The 22,838-nt window shown below is 40.2% G+C and overlaps 1 protein-coding gene across 1 annotated transcript in view; it reads left to right on the top strand.

Annotated features, from left to right (window-relative positions):
* Nucleotides 1-4,538: 4,538 nt before the first annotated feature.
* LOC138751786 (myosin-IIIa-like) overlaps nt 4,539-22,838 on the top strand; it is a 101,950-nt gene continuing 83,650 nt past the window's right edge. Inside the window, exons 1-2 of the mRNA XM_069914573.1 lie at nt 4,539-4,706; nt 19,820-19,954. Of these exons, the coding sequence (XP_069770674.1) occupies nt 4,539-4,706; nt 19,820-19,954 (303 nt within the window). The remainder of the gene's footprint in view (nt 4,707-19,819; nt 19,955-22,838) is intronic.

Here is a 22,838-nt window from a genome sequence, read left to right as displayed (position 1 = left end):
GGATGTTGGAGGAAACTGGAGAACCTGGAAAAAAAACCACATGGTCACAAGGAGAATGTTTAAATTCCACAGAGACAGCATTTTAGGTCAGGATTGAACCCAAGTTTCTGTTACTGTGAGACAGCAACTCTGTTAGTTGTGTCACCATGTCACCTAGCTGGTTCAGTTTTCAGTTGCTTCCCCCTACATTTACCCATAACCTGTGGCCGTAGTCTAATTCTGCCCCTTCCACTGTTTCCCTTCTCCAAAGATTATCAAGTGATCTGTTCTGGTCATTAACCTGAGACGACACCCAGCTGACAAATGTAAACAGCTTCAAATAGTTAGGGAGCATCATCTCGAGTGATGGGACTTTGGACAAAGAAATTGACTCCAGGATCAGCAAGGCCAATCAGGCTCTGGGGAGGCTGCATACCAGAGTGCTCAATCAACACAACATCGGCATCTCCACAAACCTGAAGGTCTACTGAGCTTTGGTCCCTTCTCTCCTACATGCGATACCTGTATCAACGTCACATCAAATAACTGGAGAAATTCCACATGTGCATTATACGCTCCCATCACTCGAGATGATGCTCCCTAACTATTTGAAGCTGTTTACATTTGTCAGCTGGGTGTCGTCTCAGGTTAATGACCAGAACAGATCACTTGATAATCTTTGGCATCCATTGACAAAATCATATTTCCAACCTGGTGGTCTTGGGTCGTGCAAAGTCCACCAGCATTGAGTCCCTGATCATCAGAGTCCAGATATGGTGGAAGGGACATGGCATCAGAATGAGCGACCACCTTATACCTCACCAGCTGCTCTATAGTGATCTGAAGACCAGAAGGAGATCTCAAGGTCGTCCATGCAAGTGCTATAAAGATGCTGTGAAGGAAACCCTACGCTACTGTGACATCCAGCCAAGAGATCCAGAAGCTGGGACAGCTGACAGATCCCATTGGTGAGCCCTTTGCTATGAAGCCTAGACCAGTTTTGAAGACAGGCACTGCTGAAAACTGATGGAAAACTGAGAATGGTGTCACAAAGCAGCAGCCATAGTTAATACAAAAATGGACCCAGGGTCCCATTGTGCTAGATTTGGGACTTTGGACTGGGACTGCAAAGTCACCTTCGTGAACACAGATGAACCGCATGACAATGTGTCTTTTTTTTTAACTGAAGGATGACCGGTAATCAAGTCTTTGTTGAAAGCATTGTGATGAATCCAAATGGATTTCTTCTCCAGTGCTACCTAACCAAATAATGCATGGAGGTAGGTTCCTTATCAACCTTGCTCTCTGCTTCAATCTTATCTATTTCTTTCTTAATTTTATGCGTTGCAGTAAGATTCCCCCCTCATCTTTCCCCTCCTCAATCCCTTTGCACAGATAGAAACAAAGATAAAGATAAAAATCATTCTCTCTCCAGAGTTCCTCACTGACTTGCTGAATATTGTCCGCAGTTTCTGTTCATTTCTTATTTCCAGCATCTATAGTCGCCTGCTTTTGACTAGAAGCAAAAATACTTTCTGGCCATCTGCTGCAGAAACCAAGTTTAGCCATGAGGCCTGCAGTAAAACCTGTGTCTCTGGGTCTTCCACAATTCATTCTTGAAAAGTTTATGAAATGGAGGTAAACTCCATTCATTTGTTTAATCCTATGTAAAGTTGAGATTCAATGGAAGCAGCAATACTTTGTATTCCAGGGCAACCTCTCTGAATTAATACGGTTTCTTTCCTGATTAATAGGTTTTAGAAGTTAAGCAGGACATTCCAAAGTCTGAAAACTCAGTGAAATTGCTGAAATATTAAAAACATTACTGTGGTTAATGCAGGTGCTGTGCTCACCCATAAGGAAATGAGATAAAGATCAATATACATTTAGTTCAGTGCAATAAATTACATGGGGACTGAAGGGAGAGGGATTTGAATTTTCTGATGACTGCTCGCTGCAAAAAAATCGACTCTTCATTTGAAGAGTAATCTGGAGGCACACTGTTTTCCTGCACAATTTCACTTCATTTTGATGTAGGATGTTAGATCTCAAACATAAAATTTTAGGTTTCGTACACAACTGTAGATTTATAATCTAAGAGAATGGACAAAGTATTATTCAAGTCAGTGTTATTTCAGCAATGTGGTCCATTTTGATTTTCATTTTCTCGTATCATGAAAAAATACCCATGCCATTAATCATTGGGAATATGGCTTTGTCTTCATTCCTAAGAGATTTGAACAACAAGGAAACATGTCGATCTCATAAAAGATTCTATTAAAAAGTTGCTTAAAAGAATATTTCAACTGAAAAATTACAAACCAAAGAAATATGAATCAAAAAGATAGCTTGAACCTATGTGCACCTTTCTTCTACTCTGTGATTTACTGCAGAGATGAGCCTGCTATCTAATCTCCGAAAGAGCATGAAGGGTTTTATAATCACTGAATAATACTGCACAGGAGGAGTCCATTCATCCCATCAAGAGTATGCTGGCACTTCTGAAAGACTGACAAGTTAATCTTACTCAGGCTCTTTCAAGTCTGTTTTCACATTATACCTGTGTAGAGCTCGTCGAAAAAACCAAAGACTTAGTTGATCTATTAACTAAAAGATTGAAGTATATCACAAGTAGGTCGACCAGTCCAGAATGACCTGGTCTGGCTAGGAGCAATCATTTGAGACCTGCCAGTAGGCGTGGCTACACTCTCAGCCAATCACAGTCATCCTACACTACCATCTGTACATAGACGCATTGGTGATAGAATCTGTACTATCACAACCTGATTCAGTGAGAAGTGTTCTATCATAAGCTGTCCAGTAGGTCAACTCAAATACTCATACAGTCATTCAAAGGAGAAGGGCATGAACACAGTTGGAGACCATTGGATTACAAAGAGAAAGATTATTTAGTACAGTAAACCCCTGGTATCCAGCACCTATGGGGATAGGTAGATGCCAGATAAGTGAATGTTCTGGTTGCTTGAGATTGTGTGTTGCGTATTATGGCAAACTAACCTCTAGGTGGGTGGGAGGGGGCACAATTTTAAATTTTTGTATTGTTTACCTACTTATTTTCTGAGATTTCTTTGCTGGTTTCTTGAGGCTGTTGGGTGCTTGAATTCCAGATAATGGTGATTTTATTGTACATAGCAAGGGCTGTCTAGAACAATATTGTGAAATTTGTTCAGTAGCTTGATGGTTGTGGGGAAGAAACTGCCTTTAAGCCTGTACATGAGCTACTTCACACTCTTCAACTTTCTCCATGATGGGAAGATGTTGAAGAGCGTGCATCCAGGTTAGGACGGGTACTTCACTGCGTGGACTGACTTATCTAGGAAGGTACAGATGGTTGATGGAGGTGAGGAAGGTTTGTGTGATGGTCTGAGATCCATTCACCACCCTCTATAATTTCTTCTGATTTGGGGCAACTCATGTACCAATCGTTCCCCAGATACCCCAGAATAATTATAGATTACAACTGGATATAGACAGGATGCAGAATTGGGCAGTGAAGTGGAAGATGGATATGTGTGAAGTGATGTACTTTGGAAGGTCAATCTTGAAGACAGAGTGTGTTGTTAATGGCAGGTTTCTTAGTAGCGTGAGGAACAGTGGGATCTTGGGTTTCAGGTGCCTAGATCCTTCAAGGATGTCATGCAATTTGATAGGGTGGTTACCTTTATTACCTGGGGTATTGTGCAAGGTAGGGAAGGATTAGATTGTTGAGGAGCACGTTTATAAAGGTCAGCACATCGTGGGCTAAAGAGCTTGATCCATAGATGATGAAGCACAAGTCTTTGAGTTTAACTCCATTCACGTTTTTGACACCAGCTCATAGGCTGAAGCCACTCTATTTCCTGGTTGTCCAACCATGAAGTGTTGCTGCCATTAAGCTACCTTTTACAGGAGTACCAATATGTCTGAATGAAATTTTGTTGCACCTACCAACTACGCCAGTGGTTTTCAAACTCCCCCCCCCTGCCCCCAAACTCACATTCCACCTTATGTAATCCCTATGCCATAAGTGCTCTGGGATTAGTAAGTGATTGCTTAAGGTGGTATATGAAGTTTAGAGGGCAGTTGGAAAACCCCTGCACTACATCTTCAATTGGACTCTGACTTTATCTTTATAGTCCACTTTAAACAACTATTTGGAAATTGTGTTTTTATTTTCACTTTTCAGCTCATGTGGTGCCCAAAGCCCTAAGTGTATTTCATAGCCAAAAGAGACTTAGCTGTCTCTCTTTCATGCTGTCCAGCTTTAACATGGATAAGATGACCAATAGCATCAGAGGAATCTGGCTTATTCAATGCACCTTTCTGTAATGTGTGCAAAGCAGGTTGGAGGAAGTTCTGAGTATAGCAATCAATTCGATATATATATGATGTGCAAAATGACTGCAGTGTCCAATGTTCATTACAGTCAGATTACCTTTCGATTTTCTGTCGTCAGTCATTGATTTGAGATAAAAATACAATTTCATTTGTTGGGTAAAATATTAGTACGCATCAAATGTACTTTGTTCTTTCTTTTGATCAGGAAGTCACTGCTAGGAATGTTCCCACGAACTGGAAAAACGATCAACTTTGACAATTTCCCTGATCCCTCGGATACTTGGGAGCTTATTGAAACTATTGGCAAAGGAACTTACGGGAAAGTCTTCAAAGTATTAAACAAGAAAAATGACAGCAAAGCTGCAGTTAAGATTCTGGATCCAATCCACGTGAGTAAATGCGCTGATGTTTGCAGAGTGTTACGTTCTTTACAATTTACCCAAGCCTTTCAAATGTAATTGGACAAAGCATTATCCATAATATTCTCCCTTCATGCGTAATGGCGGTTCAAAGTTGCCATAAAGATTGCTGATTGTCTTCTGGATTTACAGCCGAGGTCTGAACAAAAGAACAAAACCTGTTCAGAGCTAGATATCATATTATTACTACTGATTCTACTTCTCTGAGGTTTGCAGTAACAGAAGCCATTTCAACATTTATCTTCATTTGTTTCAGTCATTCCCTGGCAAAATCCCTTGACAGTGATGTATAGACAGAACTGACTAAAAAATAGTAATAAAGTAAATGTGCAATGCAAAGGTGATTCATGTTGAAATTGATGAGAGTTTTTATTTTTTTGGGAAGTCTGTGTGAAAAGGCAATGCCAACAGTGCAGCACATTGTCAATGACAAGACGGTGATAAAGTGAAAGAACAGAATCAGGAATATAACGAAGGCAGCTCTGAATTTAAACAGAGAAACATTTGAGTTGTCACTGTGGTCTGTAAGGAATTTGTCCGTTCTACCCATGTAGACATGGGTTTCCTACAAGTGCTCTGGTTTCCTTCAAAATGTATGGGGGTAGTAGGTTATTTGGGTGGCTGATGCACAGTAAATAACTTGAGAGGACGAGTCACTGATCTACGGGTTTTTTTTCACAATGGACAATGACCTCAACCTGTGGCTTTCTGGGGAAGGATCAGGGTGATGAAGGGTTTATGCAGGGTTTAAAAGAGGGAGGGGCCACAGATACAATCACAGGATGGAGCAGAGCCAGGTAATCAGAAAATCAGGAATACAATACAGTTCAGCAGTTCACCACAGCAGCACAAGCACATGGGCCAGAGCAACATGTACCATGCTGCATATCTAAATTAAATTTAACTGAACTTGTATTCAGAGATCAGGACTGCCCTACCTTCCTCATTGTCCTATTCCCACTTCCCTGTGGGCCTGTGTTCCTTACCCCTGCCTCTCCCCCAACCATTTTATTTCACCAGACTTTCAAGTGCCTGCTTACATTTTGCTCATACCTTGATGAAGGGTTCAAGCTCAAAATATTGGTTATGTATCTTTAACTTTGCTATATAAGATATGCTGTTTGACCTGCTAAGTTTTTCAAGCAAATACTGTTTCTCCAGTATTAAGTATGGTGAAAAATGTATGGTCTATTGGGCAATGGTAATCCCTGCCTTTCTATATACTTCTGAGACCTGCAAGAACAACAGCAGAGTTTGGAAAAATATCATCAATGCTTACTTCCAAATCCATACGGGAATCAATATCATTGTCTCCACCAATCCCGAACCCACACCCTACCCCCAGGCCAACATGCCCAGTATGAGGCCTTAGTCATACTCACTCAGTTCTGTTGGAGCACACCAGCTCACTGGCATATTGGACACTCGTCTCCTGTAAAAGACCATCTTTTAGGTCTGTAACTGTTATGTCTCTGGAGTTACTTGGGAGGCTTCTTAAATAACGTAGAGACGCAAGATTCAGATAACAGAAGAGACTTTACTTACTGATGCCTTCCACCATCTCAGAAAGCTGTTAACACACACTCATATACATATGCACCACAGTGGTGCACCACAGTTACTACAGTGAGAAGGGTGTATTCTTTGCCATTACAATATAGTTCACGTTATCCTGACTATATAACGGTCACAGAGAGAGATTGCCAGGCAGATGGGAGAAAAGTGGGTTATTGTTCAGGAGATCAATGTCAAAACAAAAATGTGCTTAACAATTGCAACATTACCTCGCCCTCTTGGGAACCTCCGGCCCACAGTTACTCAAAGAGGGTAAGGAGCATTCAGAATGTCATTGAAAAACTTGATTAGAAACATTGAGGGCTGAGCGAAGCATATGCATAAAGAGCAGAAGGAGAACACCACTCTACACCACTTGTCCACCCATCTACTCTGCCAATCACATTCTGCACCATACAGGTATATGGAACAATCTATTGTTCCTACACTGGCCTCATCAGTCAATACATAATTCAATTTTAATGATGTAGGCCAGATGCATTCTAAGGCCTTTACGGTCTCCATTTATCATCGGCCTGTCACTACCTCCATCCTCCCTCCATTGCCCATCTCCCCTCCTCTCTCCATCCATCCAATTCCTGCTTCTTCCCCTCCTCAATCCCTCACATTTTTTACATTGGCCATCTCCCTGCTGGACTCTCGGTCCTGATGCAAGGGTTTGACCCGAAATACAAACAATCTCTTTCCCTCCAAAGATGCTGAGTGACCTGCTGAGTCCCTCTAGAATTTTTTTTTTTTTTTTTGCTTTTAATCTTTTTATCCTCTGTCAGTTCAACTACCCTGCAAATAAATGCCTTGACCGGGTGCCTTTTGTACAGTCTGTGTGCTATATGTGTCAATTTACCACAGCTGAGAGATAATTGAGCATGCCTCTGTTAAACACACATTTAGACTATGGTTATATTACCAATGACATCACAGTTATCAACAGAATCACAAATAGCAATGAGGAAGTGTACAAGAGGGAGATAGATCAACTTGTAGAATGGTATAACGACAACAACCTTGTGCTTAACAATAGCAAAACCATAGAGCTAATTGTGGACTTCAAGAGGAAGTCAGGAGAACATGACCCAGACCTCATCAAGGGCTCAGTAGTGGAGAGGCTCAAGAGGAAGTTTTTGAGGAGATTCAATATTTCACAAAAGACTTTATAAAATGCCAATGGGTGTACCATGGAGAACATCTTAGCTGGTTGCAACACTGTCTGGTACAGAGGCGCCAATTGTCAGGACAAAAAAAACTTCAGCGGGTTGTTAAGTTGGCCTATGATATAATGGGTACCAGACATCAGTCCATAGAGGATACCTACAAGAGATGGTGTTTTAAGGAAGCAGCCTCAAGGGCACCCACCACCCAGGCTATGCAAAGGGAGTGTTCACTGAATCAGTGTGCATGGAAATCAGAATAGGAAGGGAGTTATCACTGTGCTGGGTGTAGCCTTTTGGCCCCCAAATAGACCTCGAGACACCAAGGAGCAGATAGGCAGGCAGATTTTGGAATGGTGCAGGAAATACAGTGTGGTAATTATGGATGACTTCAACTTCCCTAATATTGACTGGCACCTCCCGACTGCAAGAGGGATGGATAGGGCTGAGTTTGTCAGGTGTGTTCAGGAAGGATTCCTGACACAGTATGTGGTCCTACCAACTAGAGGACAGGCCATACTGGATCTAGTTCTGGGTAATGAACCTGATCTGTTGGCAGACCCCAAAATGAGGGAGCATTTTGGTGAGAGTGAAACAATTCCCTGAGCTTCAACATAGCTATAGAAAAGGATAAAAACAGACAAAATTGGGAAGTTCTTAACTAGGGAAGGGATAATTATGAAGGGATGAGGCAGGAAATAGTGAGAGTAAATTGGAAAGTTGTTCAAGGGTGAAAGCACAGAAGTAATGTGGAGGAAGTTTAGGGACCACTAGTGCCGGGTTCAGGATAGGTTTGCCCCACTGGGACAAGGGAAGTATGGGAGGAAAAGAGAACCATGGCTGACAAAACATGTGAGGCAACTAGTCAAGAGGAAGAAGGAAACATGTTAGATATAGGAAGCAGGAAACAGGAAGGGCTCATGAGAAATATATGGTAACAAGAAAGGAGCTTAAGAGAGCTGGAAGAGGCCATGAGAAGGCCTTGGCATGTAGGATTAAGGAGAATCCAAGGCATTCTATGCTTATGTGAAGAACAGAAGGATGATGTGAATGAAGGTAGGGCTGCTAAAGGATATAGGAGGCAACATGTGCCTAAAGGCAGAAGAGGTTGGGGATTTCCTAAATGAATACTTCATTTCAGTATTCACAAGAGAAAACAACCTTGAACAGGGTGAGGTCAAAATAGAACAGGCCTGTGTGATGGACAATGTGGAGATTAAGGAACAAGTAATGCTGGATCTTCTTAAAAACATCAAGATTAATAAGTCCACAGGCTGGACACGATATACCCCAGGTTGCTGCGGAAAGTGAGAGATGGCTGGTGCAATAGATATGATCTTTGAATCCCTTTTGGCCGTAGGGGAGGTGCCGGAGGATTGGAAAATGACAAATTTAATCCCCTTGTTTAAAAAAGGTAATAGGGAAAATCCTGGAAAATATAGACTGCTGAGTCTTATGTTAGTGGTGTGCAAACTATTGGAGAGGATTCTTAAGAATAGGATCTATAGGCATTTGGAGAAGTACAGTCTACTCAAGGATAGTCAGCATGGCTTTGTGAAGGGAAGATCATACCTAACAAGCCTAATTGAGTTTTTGAGGAGATAATTATTGAGGGTAGGGTGGTAGATGTAGTCTACGTGGATTTTAGTAAGGCATCCAGAATATCATGAGGCATGGAATCAGTGGAACCTTGGCTATGATTTAAAAAAAATTTAGTAGTAGTGAAAGGACAATATTCTACTTGGAGGTCAGTGACTAGTAGAATGTTACAGGGGTCTGTTCTGGGATCCCTGGTCTCTGTGATTTATATAAATGACCTGGATGAAGAGGAAGAAGGTTGGACATGCACGAAGGTTGGAGGAGTTGTGAGTTGTGAATGGAGTTGAAGGTTGTCGAAGTTTACAAGAGGTTATAGACAGGATGCAAAGTTGGGCAGAAAAGTGGCAGATGGAGTTCAATCCAGATAAGTTTGAGGGGGTGCATTTTAGAAGGACAAACCAGAAGGATTAGTACAGGGTTAATGGTCAGTTACTAAAGAGTGTGGGTGAACAGAGGGTCCTTGGAGTTCAATGCCATACATCACTCAAGGTCAATGCACAGGTTGATAGTATTATTTAGAAGGCCTATGGGATGCTGGGCTTCATTAATAGGGGGATTAGGCTCAGGAGTAGAGGTCATGTTGCAACTCTCCAAATGTCTGGTAAGACCACACTTGTGTCAGTTCTGGTCACCTCATTATAGGAAGGATATGGAAGCTATTGATAGGGTGCAGAGGAGAATTACCAGGATTGGAAAGCAAGTCTTATGAGGCAAGGTTCATAGAATTGTGACTTTTCTCTTTAAAGCATAAAAGGTTGAGAAGAGACTTGATAGAGGTCTACAAAATTATGAGAGCATAGATAGGGTGGACAGCCAACACCTCTTTCCCAGGGCAGGAACAGCAAGCACCAGAGGTCATGTGTACAAAGATAAGGGAGGGAAATTTAGGGGAGACATCAGGGATAAGTTTTTTTTTATGCAGAGAGTTGTGGGTGCTTGGAATGCCTTGCCAGGGATGGTGGTGGAGGGTGAAACATTAAGGACATTTAAGAGATTCTTAGACAACCTCACTGACAAAAGTCAAAGGAGGAAAAACCCAACACCCAACCCCAACCCACCAATTTTCCCCTGCAACCGCTGCAACCATGTCTGCCTGTCCCGCATCGGACTTGTCAGCCACCAACGAGCCTGCAGCTGACGTGGACATTTACCCCCTCCATAAATCTTCGTCCGCGAAGCCAAGCCAAAGAGAGAGACAGGCTCACGGATGAAAGAAAAATAGAGGGTTACAGGGTAGGGTGGGTTTAGTACTTTTTATGAAGAAATGTTTGAGTCAGCACAGCATCGAGGGCTGAAGAGCCTGTACTGTGTTGTAGTGTTCAATGTTCTATGCCATCTTTACTCTGCTACCATTGAGTAAAAGGTACAGGGAGCCTAAAGACGAGCACTCAGCAGCCCAAGGACAGCTTATTCCCCACTGCCGTCAGATTCCTCAATGATCAAAGAACCAAAGACACGGCCTTATTCTGGCTTTTTGTGCACTCTTTTTATTTATTGTTGTAAGGTGGTTTATATTAACGTTTGCACTGTGACGCTGCCGCAAATCAACAAATTTTGTGCCTTGTTCATGTCAATAAATTCTGATTCTGACTTTATTACTTATTACTTTTCTATCAGGAGGATAGAGGTTACGAAAAAAATCAAATGCATATATCAATAAACAGAACTTCAATCTAACTGACAAACCAGTAAACCTAGGAAACAGCAGGTCATTCCCAGTAACTAAATACTTCCAGCTTATTTCCTTGCAGAAATTGCAAAGGATGCATTTGGGGACTGTTTGGAAGATCTCATTTGCATTCTGCCAATGAGGAAAAAAATAGTTTACATAAGAAAAATGGGATAAGAATTAATCCAAAATGAGGTAGACAAATTATAGCAATAAGCATTATCAATCTTTGCCATTTATATTGCTAAAAATTCAAAATTGAGTGTGTCAGGGATTACGCATATATTACAAGTTTATTTTCATTGCAGGAATTAAACCAAAACTGGATATGGGACATCTTTTTACCAGTGTATTAATTTGGTTATTAACCTGATGCAAAGCACTCTTATATTTGGAATGACATCGACTCATATCTGATCCCAAAGACAATCACTTGATTAATTTGGTTATTAACCTGATGCAATGCACTCTTATATTTGGAATGACATCGACTCTTATATCTGATCCCAATGACAATCACTTGATTGCCACTGAAGTTGGTTTTCTCTGTTCGTACTCTCTATGGAGAGTATATCTGGAGAATAATGGAAGAAAAAGGTAAACACAGATTCCATTGGTAGAGGCTACTCCTACACTTCAAGACAATATCGCAAAAAGAGCACATCAACGATAAGAATTAGTCAATAATGCAGTTTTATGTTGCATTAATAACATCTGTATGGGCAGAGGAATTATACCACTAAATGTCGAGTGAGCAGAGCTGTAGAAGTGAACAATCTCTGACACATATCAGAGGAAAATCGAAAGATAGCATTTTCAAGTCAAGTCAAAATTATTGTCATCTAATTGTACAAGTACAACCCAACGAAAAAGCATTCTTCTGTCCTCGGTGCAAAAATATCCAGACACACATACAGGCAAATAATACATATGCAGGAAAAGTACTATACTATAATAAATAAATATTGTTTTGTTTTGTACAAATGAAAGTCTCGGATGGCTAGTGTGAGCAGTTCCTTTAGTCGTTCAGCATTCTCACTGTCCATGGGAAGAATTTGTTCCTCAGCCTGGTGGTGCTGGCTCTGATCCTCCTGTATCTCTTTCCAGACAGAGGCAGCTGAAAGATGCTGTGTGTCGGATGGAAGGGGTCTTCAATGATTGTGAGCGCCTTCTTCAGACAATGATCCCAATAGATCACATCGATGTGGAGGAGGGGCAGTCCAGTCATTCTCTCTGCCACTCTTCTGATTCTGTGGATTGACCAACACATTTCTCTGCAACAACCATTCCACGCTGTGATGCAGCTGGCCAGGACACTCTCGATAGCTCCTAAAGAAGGTTGATATAATGGTGGCTGGTAAACTTGCCCACTTCTCAGGAAGTCCAGTCACTGTTGTGCCTTCCTGACAAGTGAGGAGATGTTGAATGTCCATGATAGGTCACTAATTAAGTTAACTCGAAGGAACTTGGTGCTTTCCACTCTCTCTATTAGAGAGTTCTTTTTAAAATTTAAATTTAAACTTAGACCTACAGTACTTTAACAAGGCAATTCAGCCCTATGAGTCCATGCTGTCCAATAAACACCCATTAAACTGTTGATGTGTAGTGGAGGGGTGGTCATTCCTGGTCCTTCTGAATTCCATTATTATCTCCTTCATCTTGTCCACCTTGAGACTTAGGTTCTTACTCTCACACTACTTCACAAGATTTTCCACTCTTTGTGCATGGTATGTCATATTTAACCAATTTTGTAGAGTTTTTCAAGGAGGTTAGCAAGAAAGTTGACAAAGAAAATGCTGTGGACGTTGTCTACACGGGCTTTAGTAAGGCTTTGATAAGATCTCACATGGGAGGTTGGTCAGGAAGGTTTAGACACTAGATGACATAGTGAACTGGATTTGACAATGGCTGAATGGGGGAAGCCAGACAGTAGTAGTGGATGATTGCTTCTCATATTGGAGGCTTGAGATGAAAGGTGTGCTTCAGAGATCAGTGCTGGGATCATTGATGTTTGCTATCTATATCAATGATTTGGTTGATAATGTGTTAAATTGGATCAGAAAGTTTGCAGATGACACTAAGTTTGGAGGTGTTGTGGACAGTGAAGAGAGTTTTCATAGCTTGCAGAGGGATCTGGACCAGCTGGAAAAATCGGATGAAAAATGGCAGATGGCATTTAATATAAACAAGTATGAGGCATTACATTTTGGAAGGACAAACCAAGAAAGGATTTACATGGTAAATGATAAGGACTGAGGAGTGCAGTAGAACAGAGGGATCTGAGAATACTCTATTACGTGCTCCCATTTTTCAGTCCTGTGACAGAGTAGATTGATATGTTTTTGGGAGATAAATTGGGAAAGGTTTGTTAGAGTAGGTTACATACAAACACTCTAAAACAGATCTTATTTAAAATATTGGAGCTCTGCCCCATGCTAGACATATCGGCTCCACAGCTTTTGCAAGAGCTTTCAAGAGTGTCCAGAAGACTTCACTAATGAATTGTTGTTTACAAAAGACAACAGATGAAAGATCTTATTTAAGCCGCCTTCTGTCTGGAGTAGAGCTTGTTGTTGTAAGAGGGCCATTTTGTTTTGCAAGCAAAGAGAGTCAAAGAGTCTTTCTCTCAGAGAGAGAGATAGAGATCAGTCTACAGTGTAACAGCCAGCAGAGGCAGCTGGGACTGGAACAGGAGAAAATGGCAAGCTTGTGGAAAACTCTATTTGGAAGACAGCCTTGTCACAGTCCTTGTGGTTCATGCAAGAAGAGAGGACTGGCTGTCTATTGTTTCACTTGGAATAAGGGAAACAAAAAAAGAACTCTGTGGTGACCAGAAAGAAAGAGGTTATCATCTGGAGATCCCTAATGGTGCAAGTTTCGTCAGCAAGACACTGAGGTGACTGATGGAAGCCCATCAGTTGTGGATGCCCTGGAACAACAAATCTATCTCTGAAAACTAACAAGAACCTTCCTGAGTGGTAACCATTTACCTTTCAAGCACCAAAGCCTGGTGAACTTTATAAATGTTAAATTCTGTGCACAGTATAAGAATTGGTGCCTGCAACCAGTGAACTTGGAGGAATGAGAAGTGAGATTAGACTGTGAACCAAATAACTTTTCTGAACTTACACACACATTACATACACTTGCATTTAGAATTAGAAGGGGATTAAGTTAGGTTAAGTAAGTCAATAGTGATAAGTTAAAATTTGATCCTATTTTCATGTTTAAAGATAATTATAAGCAGCTTTTGTTTAAGTAACCATTTGTCTTTGTGAATATATATTGCTGCTGGGTTTATGGGTCCTCGGTGTTCGTAACATTCTATTTTCATTTGTGTGGGACTGTCACTTTAAGAGAAGAGTTTTAATAAAATCCTGAATGTTTTGGAGTAACTGTGAACCAACAGCAGGTTGAAGACATCATGTTCCTAAATTGGATACCTCTTGAAAAGAGAGGAAACCCAAGGGCAGAGACCAAATGAACAACTGATTCAAGATCGAGTGCACATTTTTGCTCAGGTGCAATTTTTAAGGAGACAGCACAGGAGCAAAGAGCTCTTGGAAGAAATATTGTACTGGATTGGCCTCCTGTGTGGTTAAAGTCAACCTGTCTGATTTCCTCCTGTTAGAGGAGAATGAGTGTGGCCATTTTGAGAAGTCAGTACTTGGAGAATTATCCTTTAGAAGGGATACTTTGCTGATTGTTGCTGCGTGTGTGGTTATAGACAAACTGTCTGATTTCTCCAGATTGTAGGGAAATGAGAATACCATTCGATGATCAAAAGTGAAAGTCACTTTGTTCAGCTACCCAGGGAAAAAGTTCTGAAAGCAGAAGAAATAATGTATTTGGATGGTGACCCAGTGTGAGTGTCACTTGAAAAAGCACACAAATGCTGTAGGAACTCAACGCATCAAACAGTGCCTTTATGTACCAAAGGGAAAAATACATCACCAACATTTCAGGCTTGACCCTTCATCAAGGTGTGGGGGTACACGAGAGATGTCCGAACAAAAGGGGGAAGGGGGGAGAGGAGATGCTGAGGGTGGAGATGGTAGGTTTAGGGTGGGGGGAAGGACTGCAGGAAGGGGGTAGAAGGAGTCTAGGCTAGGTGGAGAGAGAAAGGAAGTAAGAATTGGAATATCTAGTTAAAGGGAGGAGGGGGGAAAAGACAAGCTGATTACTGGAATGCAGTGAATTCAATGTTCATTCCCTGAGGCTAGAGGGTGACCAGATGAAAAATGAGGTGTTGTTCCTCCAATCTGCCGGTGGTCAGGGTGGATAGTGTGAAAGGCCATGAATAGACATGTGAGCTTGAGAGTGTGTCTTAAGTTTGGTTGACAAGAAAAAGGGTTTTGGAAGCTTTGTGTCCCCTATGCCAAAGAAAGGAGGAGTTTTGGTTATCACTTGTCTAAAAATGGACATTTCGCTGGAAGCACTTCGACAATGGTTTTGTGAGTTTTTAAACATGCTGTCAACCCTGGACTCTCTCACCCACTTAAGGAACTGCTAATTTCATCTAAAGCTTGTATGTCGCATTAATTTCAAGCCTACGTGGCAACCTGAATTTCCGAAACTGAACTTTGAACCTTTTGAGAATTGGGGCTTAAGCTGTAGTGGCTTAAGTTATTCTACACACACACCAGTATGTTAGCACATAGTTGGGGGTTGAGGTAGGTAAGTTCAGATAAGTGTAAAGAAGTTAGATAAGGTGTTATGTTATTGTTAATTAATACTTAAAAATATTATTTTAAATATACCATCATCTGGGCTCATTTCTATTGCTGTTGTCTAGTATGTAACAACTGATACCGTGCATATTTCCTGAAAACGGCATCCCAGCTGGATAGGGTTGTAAAGAGAGCTTATGGCATGTCGGCCTTGATAAATCAAAGTATTGAGTTACAGGAGTTGGGAGAACTTTATGTTAAAGTTGTATAAGGCATTGGTGAGGCCAAATTTGGAGTATGGTATGAAGTTTTGGTCACCTGACTACAGGAAAGATAGTAATAAGATTGAAAGAGTGCAGAGCAGATTTATTAGGATGTTGCCCAGAATTCAGGAGCTGAATAACAAAGGGAAGGTTAAACAGATTAGGACTTTATTCCCTGTAGCGAGAATGAGGGGAAATTTGATAGAGGTATTTAAAATTGGGGGCTTGGCATGATGGCATAGGTGGGAGACATGGGAAGACATCTCTCCCAGCAGAATTTTCCAAAACCCGAACAAAAAATGGTGTTTTTAGCATAAAATAACAATAGTACGTTTTTTTTGGAATTATTATAAACATTACTGGAAGCGATCATGAGGAAGAAGAAACAACAGATTGGGGAAAAAAAATGACTGAAACAAACAGCAACTACTGAAGAGCTTGGGCCTGGCAAACGGAGCCTGCAGATTTGTTTTCTCATCCACCAAAGTCGATGTGACACCCACCGCCTAGTGTTCAGCTAACTCCAGCGCTGATGATGCTGGAGCTCGGAGACGTCCTCCTCCTGACTCTTAGGAGCAGCTCCGCGTGCGCGCAACTCTCCACATGTGCACTGCACAGGGTCTGATTCTCGCTGCAGGAGGGGCCGACTCCTCAGAGTCCAGCAGTGCTGGGCTGTTGAGGGAGAAGCCAAGACCCCGCCAATAGATGAAGCTGCTGTTTGTGTCAACGGAGGAGGAGGAGGAGGAGGAAGACATCATTGGGGTGGCTGAAGAAGAGGAAATTTTTCCAACGACTGAAGAAGAGGGATCAGTCATTTATCAGGGCAGGTCCTTAGATAAGACTGTTCAATATACTGAGAATAAAACTGGGCCTGAAACTCATGCAACCCCATCAGGTCAGTTTAATATTTTAACTAAACAAATGCAAACTTAAAGGAGTCAAGGTTTTTCATCTATGGAGGAACAATTTAGTAGTTTGAAGGATAAAATGTTAACTACTAAGAATGATGTGGCAAAACGTGCAAAGCTGGTGGATAAAATGCAAATTAAATTTTGGAAAATTGAAGAGGAGTTTTAGGATTGTCGTGAAGATGTGGTAGAATGTAAAGATATGGTTATTAAGATGGAGGATTATTTTACTGCTTGGGAAGTACAAAGAAATGATTTATTTTAAAAAGTTGATGTTTTGGAAAATCAGTCGTAGAAATAAGGTTAAGATTGTCGATTGACTGGGAGAATTTGAAGGCTCAGATCCAGTACAGTTTTTTCAGAATTGGATTCCTGAAGTTTTGAGAAGAGATTATTTTCCAAATGGTTTGGAATTAGGCAGAGCACACAGAGCTATTAGGAAGAAACCTTTAACTGGCCAACCGCCACACTCTGTTTTAATGAGATCTCTAGGTTATCAAGACAAAGAAATGATTTTAAGAGTCGCAGTTCAAAATGCAAGAAGGCACCGGACCCTTTTTTTGGTCAAGAATAACATAGTGGGTTTTTTTTATGCAGACCTGAGCCAAACTATTATTAATAAGCATAAAGAATTTAACCCTGCTAAATCTGTATTATGGAAGAAAGGATATAAATTTGCATTTAGATACCCTGCTACTCCCAAGGTTTTTTATGGTGAATATCAAACCCATTTTACTGATGATCTATTTGCGAATTCATTGCCTGAAAATAAGCAGGAAAAAAAGACAAGATCAACTTTCTCAACAATTGAAGACAGCTCAAGGAGGGAAAGATGGTTCACAGGAGATGGAATGCCACGAACTAACTGAAATTGATATTGATGACGACCAAGTTAAGAGATTTACAAGCAGTGTATGATACTTTAAATGTTTTTTTTTTAAGTATTGTTAGTTTTACTTAATTGTTCTGTCGGGGGGGGGGGGGGTTTTGTTTGCTTCTCCTTCCAAAGTCATTGGCCACTTGGTGACGTCGATCACTTCCTGTATAATAGAGTGAGGTAGTACTGCTTGTCAGTATTTTTTCTTTCGGATGGGTTTATATATTTTTTCTCTTTTTAAGGGTTTCTTTCTTTTCTATCGAGGAGATGTATTTTGTTTTGCAGTTTAACCACAGATGGGGGTCCCATAACAGCAGGCAGCAGAAGTTTGGCATTCACGATATTAAATATGATGGCGAGTAAATTAAATTTTGTGATATTTAATGTTAATGGGCTCAATAATACAATTAAGAGAAAGAGAGTTTTGGGTTATATTAAAAATGTTGAAAGTAGGTATGCTTTCTTGCAAGAAACTCATTTGACTGAAAAAGAACATCAGAAATTGAAAACGATTTGGGTTGGTCAAGTTACAGCTTCTTCTTTCAATTCAAAAGCGAGAGGTGTGGCTATTTTAATTAATAAGAAATTGCCTTTCAAATTAGAATCAATTGTTTGTGACTCAGTGGGAAGACTTTTAGTGCTTAATTGTCCAATCTATTTGGAATTCTGGACACTTATGAATATTTATATGCCAAATGTTGATGACAAGAAATTTATTCAGGATTCCTTTTTTTAATTTGGTGTAGAGATATGATAAGGTAATGATGGGAGGGGATTTTAATTGCTGTCTGGATCCATTAAAAGATAAATCTCCAAAATTAGTAACTAGATCCAAAATGGCAAAACAAATGTTAGTATTAATGAAAGAAATGAATTTAGTTGATATTTGGAGAAGGTTGAATCCTAAGGAAAAAGATTTTTCATTTTATTCATCCCGATATGATTCTTATTCTAGAATAGATTTTTTTTATTATCAGCTCATTTGCAAGGACATGTAGTATCCATTGAATATAAAAGTAGAATATGTCAGATCATTCTCTTTTATAATTAACACGTATGGCTTCAGAAAAAAAATAGAAACTACATATAGATGAAAAAAAAGTGGTATTTAAAATTATGACGGGGATAGACAGAGTTAATATAGATAGGCTTTTTCCACTGAAGGTAGGTGAGATACAAACAAGGTCATGGTCTCAGAGTGAAAACGTAAATGTTTCACAGAAAGATTAATGGGAGTGTGGAACAAGCTGCCAGCTGAAGTGGTGAATGCAGGGTACATTTTAACATTTAAGAAGAATTTGGACCGGTACATGGATGGGAGAGGATGGAGGGCTATGGACTGAGTGCAAATCAGTGGGATTAGGTACAAAAATGGTTCGGCACAGACTAGAAGGGCCAAGGAGGCCTGATTCTGTGTTGTAGTGTTCTCTGGTTCTTTTTTGTTGCTGATAAGGCCCAACTACTGTTGTGTCATCTGCAAACTTGATGACACTGTCGGAGCTGGATCTGGCGATGCGGTCATGGGTCAGTAGCATGAACAAGAGCAGGCTGAGCATACAGCCCTAAGGTGTACCAGTCCTCAGTGTGACACTGCTCAATATTCTGCTACCGACCCAGGCAGACGGTAGTATTTCCGTTAAGAAGTCCAGGATCCAATTACAGAGAGTAGTTAAATGAAGTGAGAGTCAGTGGAAGGGTCAGAAAGAGAATGAAGGGCAATAATCCAATGTCATAAATTCCCCTGATATAACTTGTGATACATATTCACTCTTGTAAATGGATCAAATTTAGATTGCTGGGAATAATGAGAGTAATTAAAAGTCAACAGGAACATGTGCAAACAGAGAGAAGGGTACTACTGTAAACATTGAAAGTGAGGCCTGACCTTTTAATGTTTGTAAAATTAAAATTAGTCAACTAGGATTCAAAGGCAATCAGAGGGACTGAGGATGAGCTTTTCAAATTGATGAGAAACCTCCAGATTTTTTAATGCCATTTCATTTATTATGTTAAGATTGCTATCTTGGTAGTACAATAACATACATTAATCTTATACAGTAAAATCCCCATTATCTGGGATTCAAGCAATTGTGAGCCTCAGGCAACTGACAAAACAAAATTGTGGAAAATATATATGCAAGTTTTAAATAGGTGCTCCCTAGTAATCAGTTTGACAATCACGGAACATGCAATTTCAAGCAACCAGAAAATTCACTCATCCAGCATCTACCAATCCCCATTGGTGCTAGATGCTGGGTATTTTACTGTATTAAGTGCCTTGGTTTGTAATTTGGTGCTCTGAAAGATGGTGTCATAATTGGAAAGCTTAATATAGAATATAATAAATGTTTCAATTGTTCTTTTTTAATCTTAGGACATTGATGAAGAAATCGAGGTTGAGTACAACATCCTCCAAGCCCTCTCGGATCATGAAAATGTTGTCAAGTTCTATGGAATGTTCTATAAGAAGGATGCAAGGAATAAACATCAGCTTTGGCTTGTACTAGAGGTAGGAATTCCTGATAACAGAAAAGAAATCTTCTGATTTTCTTTTCTGTTTGCATTTGCAATTTTTAGAGTGACAGATCTTACTTCCAAGCAATTACACAATAGTATTGTTTCTTAATTAGTTATTGAATTGTAATGAAGAACATCATTCATTGTATTAAAGAAAGAGTTAAATAAATGTACACTGGGTTATAATACACAGGAATTTTCAATTCATAAACAGGTTTTTCTGACATAAAATTCTGTTAAATTATATTATAGATTGTATTAGATTAGATTATATTGAAAACTACAAGCCTTGCACAGAATTTTTATTATTCTTTTGTTTAATAAACAGTATTATAAATGGAGAGGGTATAGGAATATTCCCTACCTCTTTTTCTTTTCTTTGGCTTGGCTTCGCGGACGAAGATTTATGGAGGGGGTAAAAAGTCCACGTCAGCTGCAGGCTCGTTTGTGGCTGACAAGTCCGATGCGGGACAGGCAGACACGATTGCAGCGGTTGCAGGGGAAAATTGGTTGGTTGGGGTTGGGTGTTGGGTTTTTCCTCCTTTGCCTTTTGTCAGTGAGGTGGGCTCTGCGGTCTTCTTCAAAGGAGGTTGCTGCCCGCCAAACTGTGAGGCGCCAAGATGCACGGTTTGAGGCGTTATCAGCCCACTGGCGGTGGTCAATGTGGCAGGCACCAAGAGATTTCTTTAGGCAGTCCTTGTACCTTTTCTTTGGTGCACCTCTGTCACGGTGGCCAGTGGAGAGCTCGCCATATAACACGATCTTGGGAAGGCGATGGTCCTCCATTCTGGAGACGTGACCCATCCAGCGCAGCTGGATCTTCAGCAGCGTGGACTCGATGCTGTCGACCTCTGCCATCTCGAGTACTTCGACGTTAGGGATGTAAGCGCTCCAATGGATGTTGAGGATGGAGCGGAGACAACGCTGGTGGAAGCGTTCTAGGAGCCGTAGGTGGTGCCGGTAGAGGACCTACCTAGCCCTATTAATAAAGCCCTATCAATTTTCTCCATGTTTTATTGAAGTTTGAGTAGTTTTTCTATCTCACATCTATTTCATGAAAATATGCTATTGGAAAGATGTAAATCAATCATCTATATTTGATATATTTATCATAAAATAAAATGCCAGAATAAGTGTCCATGTTTTTTCTTTGGGAGTTCAATATTGTTTGCATTTATTCCATTCTGTAAGTAATATCGACCGCATCACTATACTTTTCCAAAGATTTAGAACACAGCAGTTAACTTATAGATTATCTATTAATTTATTACTTAAACTACGAGGGATATCTAAGGGGAGGAGAGGACCACTCAAGAATAACAGAGGGAATTTATGCTTGGTGGATAAGTGTGAAGTACTAATGAGTACTTTGCACCAAGATTCACCAAGGAGAAGAGGATAGTGAGGGCAGTGTAGGGAAAGCTAATGGTGGTGTGAGATATTTTGAAGAACATTGAAGTTGGACAAATCCCCAGCACCTGACAGAATGTATCTCAGGTTATTGATAAAAGCCAAAGGAGGAGATTGCTGGGGTCTGGATAAAGCTCTTTATATCCTCACTGCCAGAGGACCGGAGATTAGCCAATAGTGTGCCTTTGTTCAAGAAGTGAAAGAGAAAATCCAATAAATCATAGGCCAGTACTGAAGCTGTTGGAGAAAATACTTAGGGTTATGACTTATTCATACTTGGAAAGTCAGGTTCAGATTAATAATAGTCAGCATGGCTTTATGTGGGACAAATCACGTCTTACAAGTTTGTTGTGTGTGTGTGTGTGTGTGTGTGTGTGTGTGTGTGTGTGTGTGTGTGTGTTTTGAGAAAGTGACAAAATTGATGAAGGAAAGCTAGTGGATGTTGCTTACATAGATTTTAGTAAGGCATTTAACAAGATCCCTCATGATAGGCTGATCCAGAAGATGAAGCTGCATGGGATCCTTGGCAAAGGATTCAGAATTGGCTTGCCCATAGTAGACAGGGATTTCTGGTGGTTGGAGGTCTGTGACCAGTGGTGTTCTGTAGGGTTAGGGTTTGGGATTGGTTTTTGGACCCCTGCTGTTTGAGTGAGTAAATGATTTGGATGAAAATGTAAATGGGAGAACATAAAGCAATACAACATGGAACAGACCCATCTACTCACATATCCTATGCTAAACACAATGTCCAAATTAAACTAAAACACTGCTGCTTGCAAATGACACATATTGCTCAGTTCCCTGCATACTCCTATGTCTATCTAGAAGCGTCTTACATGTTACTATTTATCTGCTTCTGGCACAACCTCAGGCATACTGTTTCAGGCACCTACCACTCTCTGGGTAAAGATTTTGCCAAAGTTGGACATTGGAGAGACTACCACCATGGTCAACAGATTTTCTCATAATTCATATAAAAAGAAACAAAGAAATATTCAAAAGAAAGAAACATTGCTGCATTGAGGATAGGTTATTAAATTGCTAGTATTTGTTACAAATGTCATTCACTAGAATTTATTCATTTTGTCCACAAAAAAATGCATTTGTCATTCAAAGAATGTGGTCATATTATTCATCGAAATATATCCAAGTCATTCAACAAAATGTGTCTGTCAATTCATACAATTTTGGCAATTGTATTTTAATTCTTGATACCCATTGTTCTAAATTGAATCAATTTCTAACTTTCACTATATTGAAGTCCATTTTTTTAATTAATGGTTCTTGTATTCCTTCAACCCATTTAAATTATTTCTTTATTTCATATACAGTCTTTAAAAGGTCTTATAAACAAGTGCACTGGTGCAAATTATTCTCATATAATTGTTGAAATTATTAACAATTGTTTGTGTGATAGTGGTGACTGATCTTTGCATTTTTTATAGATTTTGAACAGCTCCTTTGTT

This window comes from Narcine bancroftii, chromosome 1 (genome assembly GCF_036971445.1).
Source record: "Narcine bancroftii isolate sNarBan1 chromosome 1, sNarBan1.hap1, whole genome shotgun sequence".
NCBI classification, from domain to species: domain Eukaryota; kingdom Metazoa; phylum Chordata; class Chondrichthyes; order Torpediniformes; family Narcinidae; genus Narcine; species Narcine bancroftii.
The sequence above is the reverse complement of the archived record's forward strand: the minus strand, read 5'-3'. Positions and strand labels throughout refer to the sequence as shown.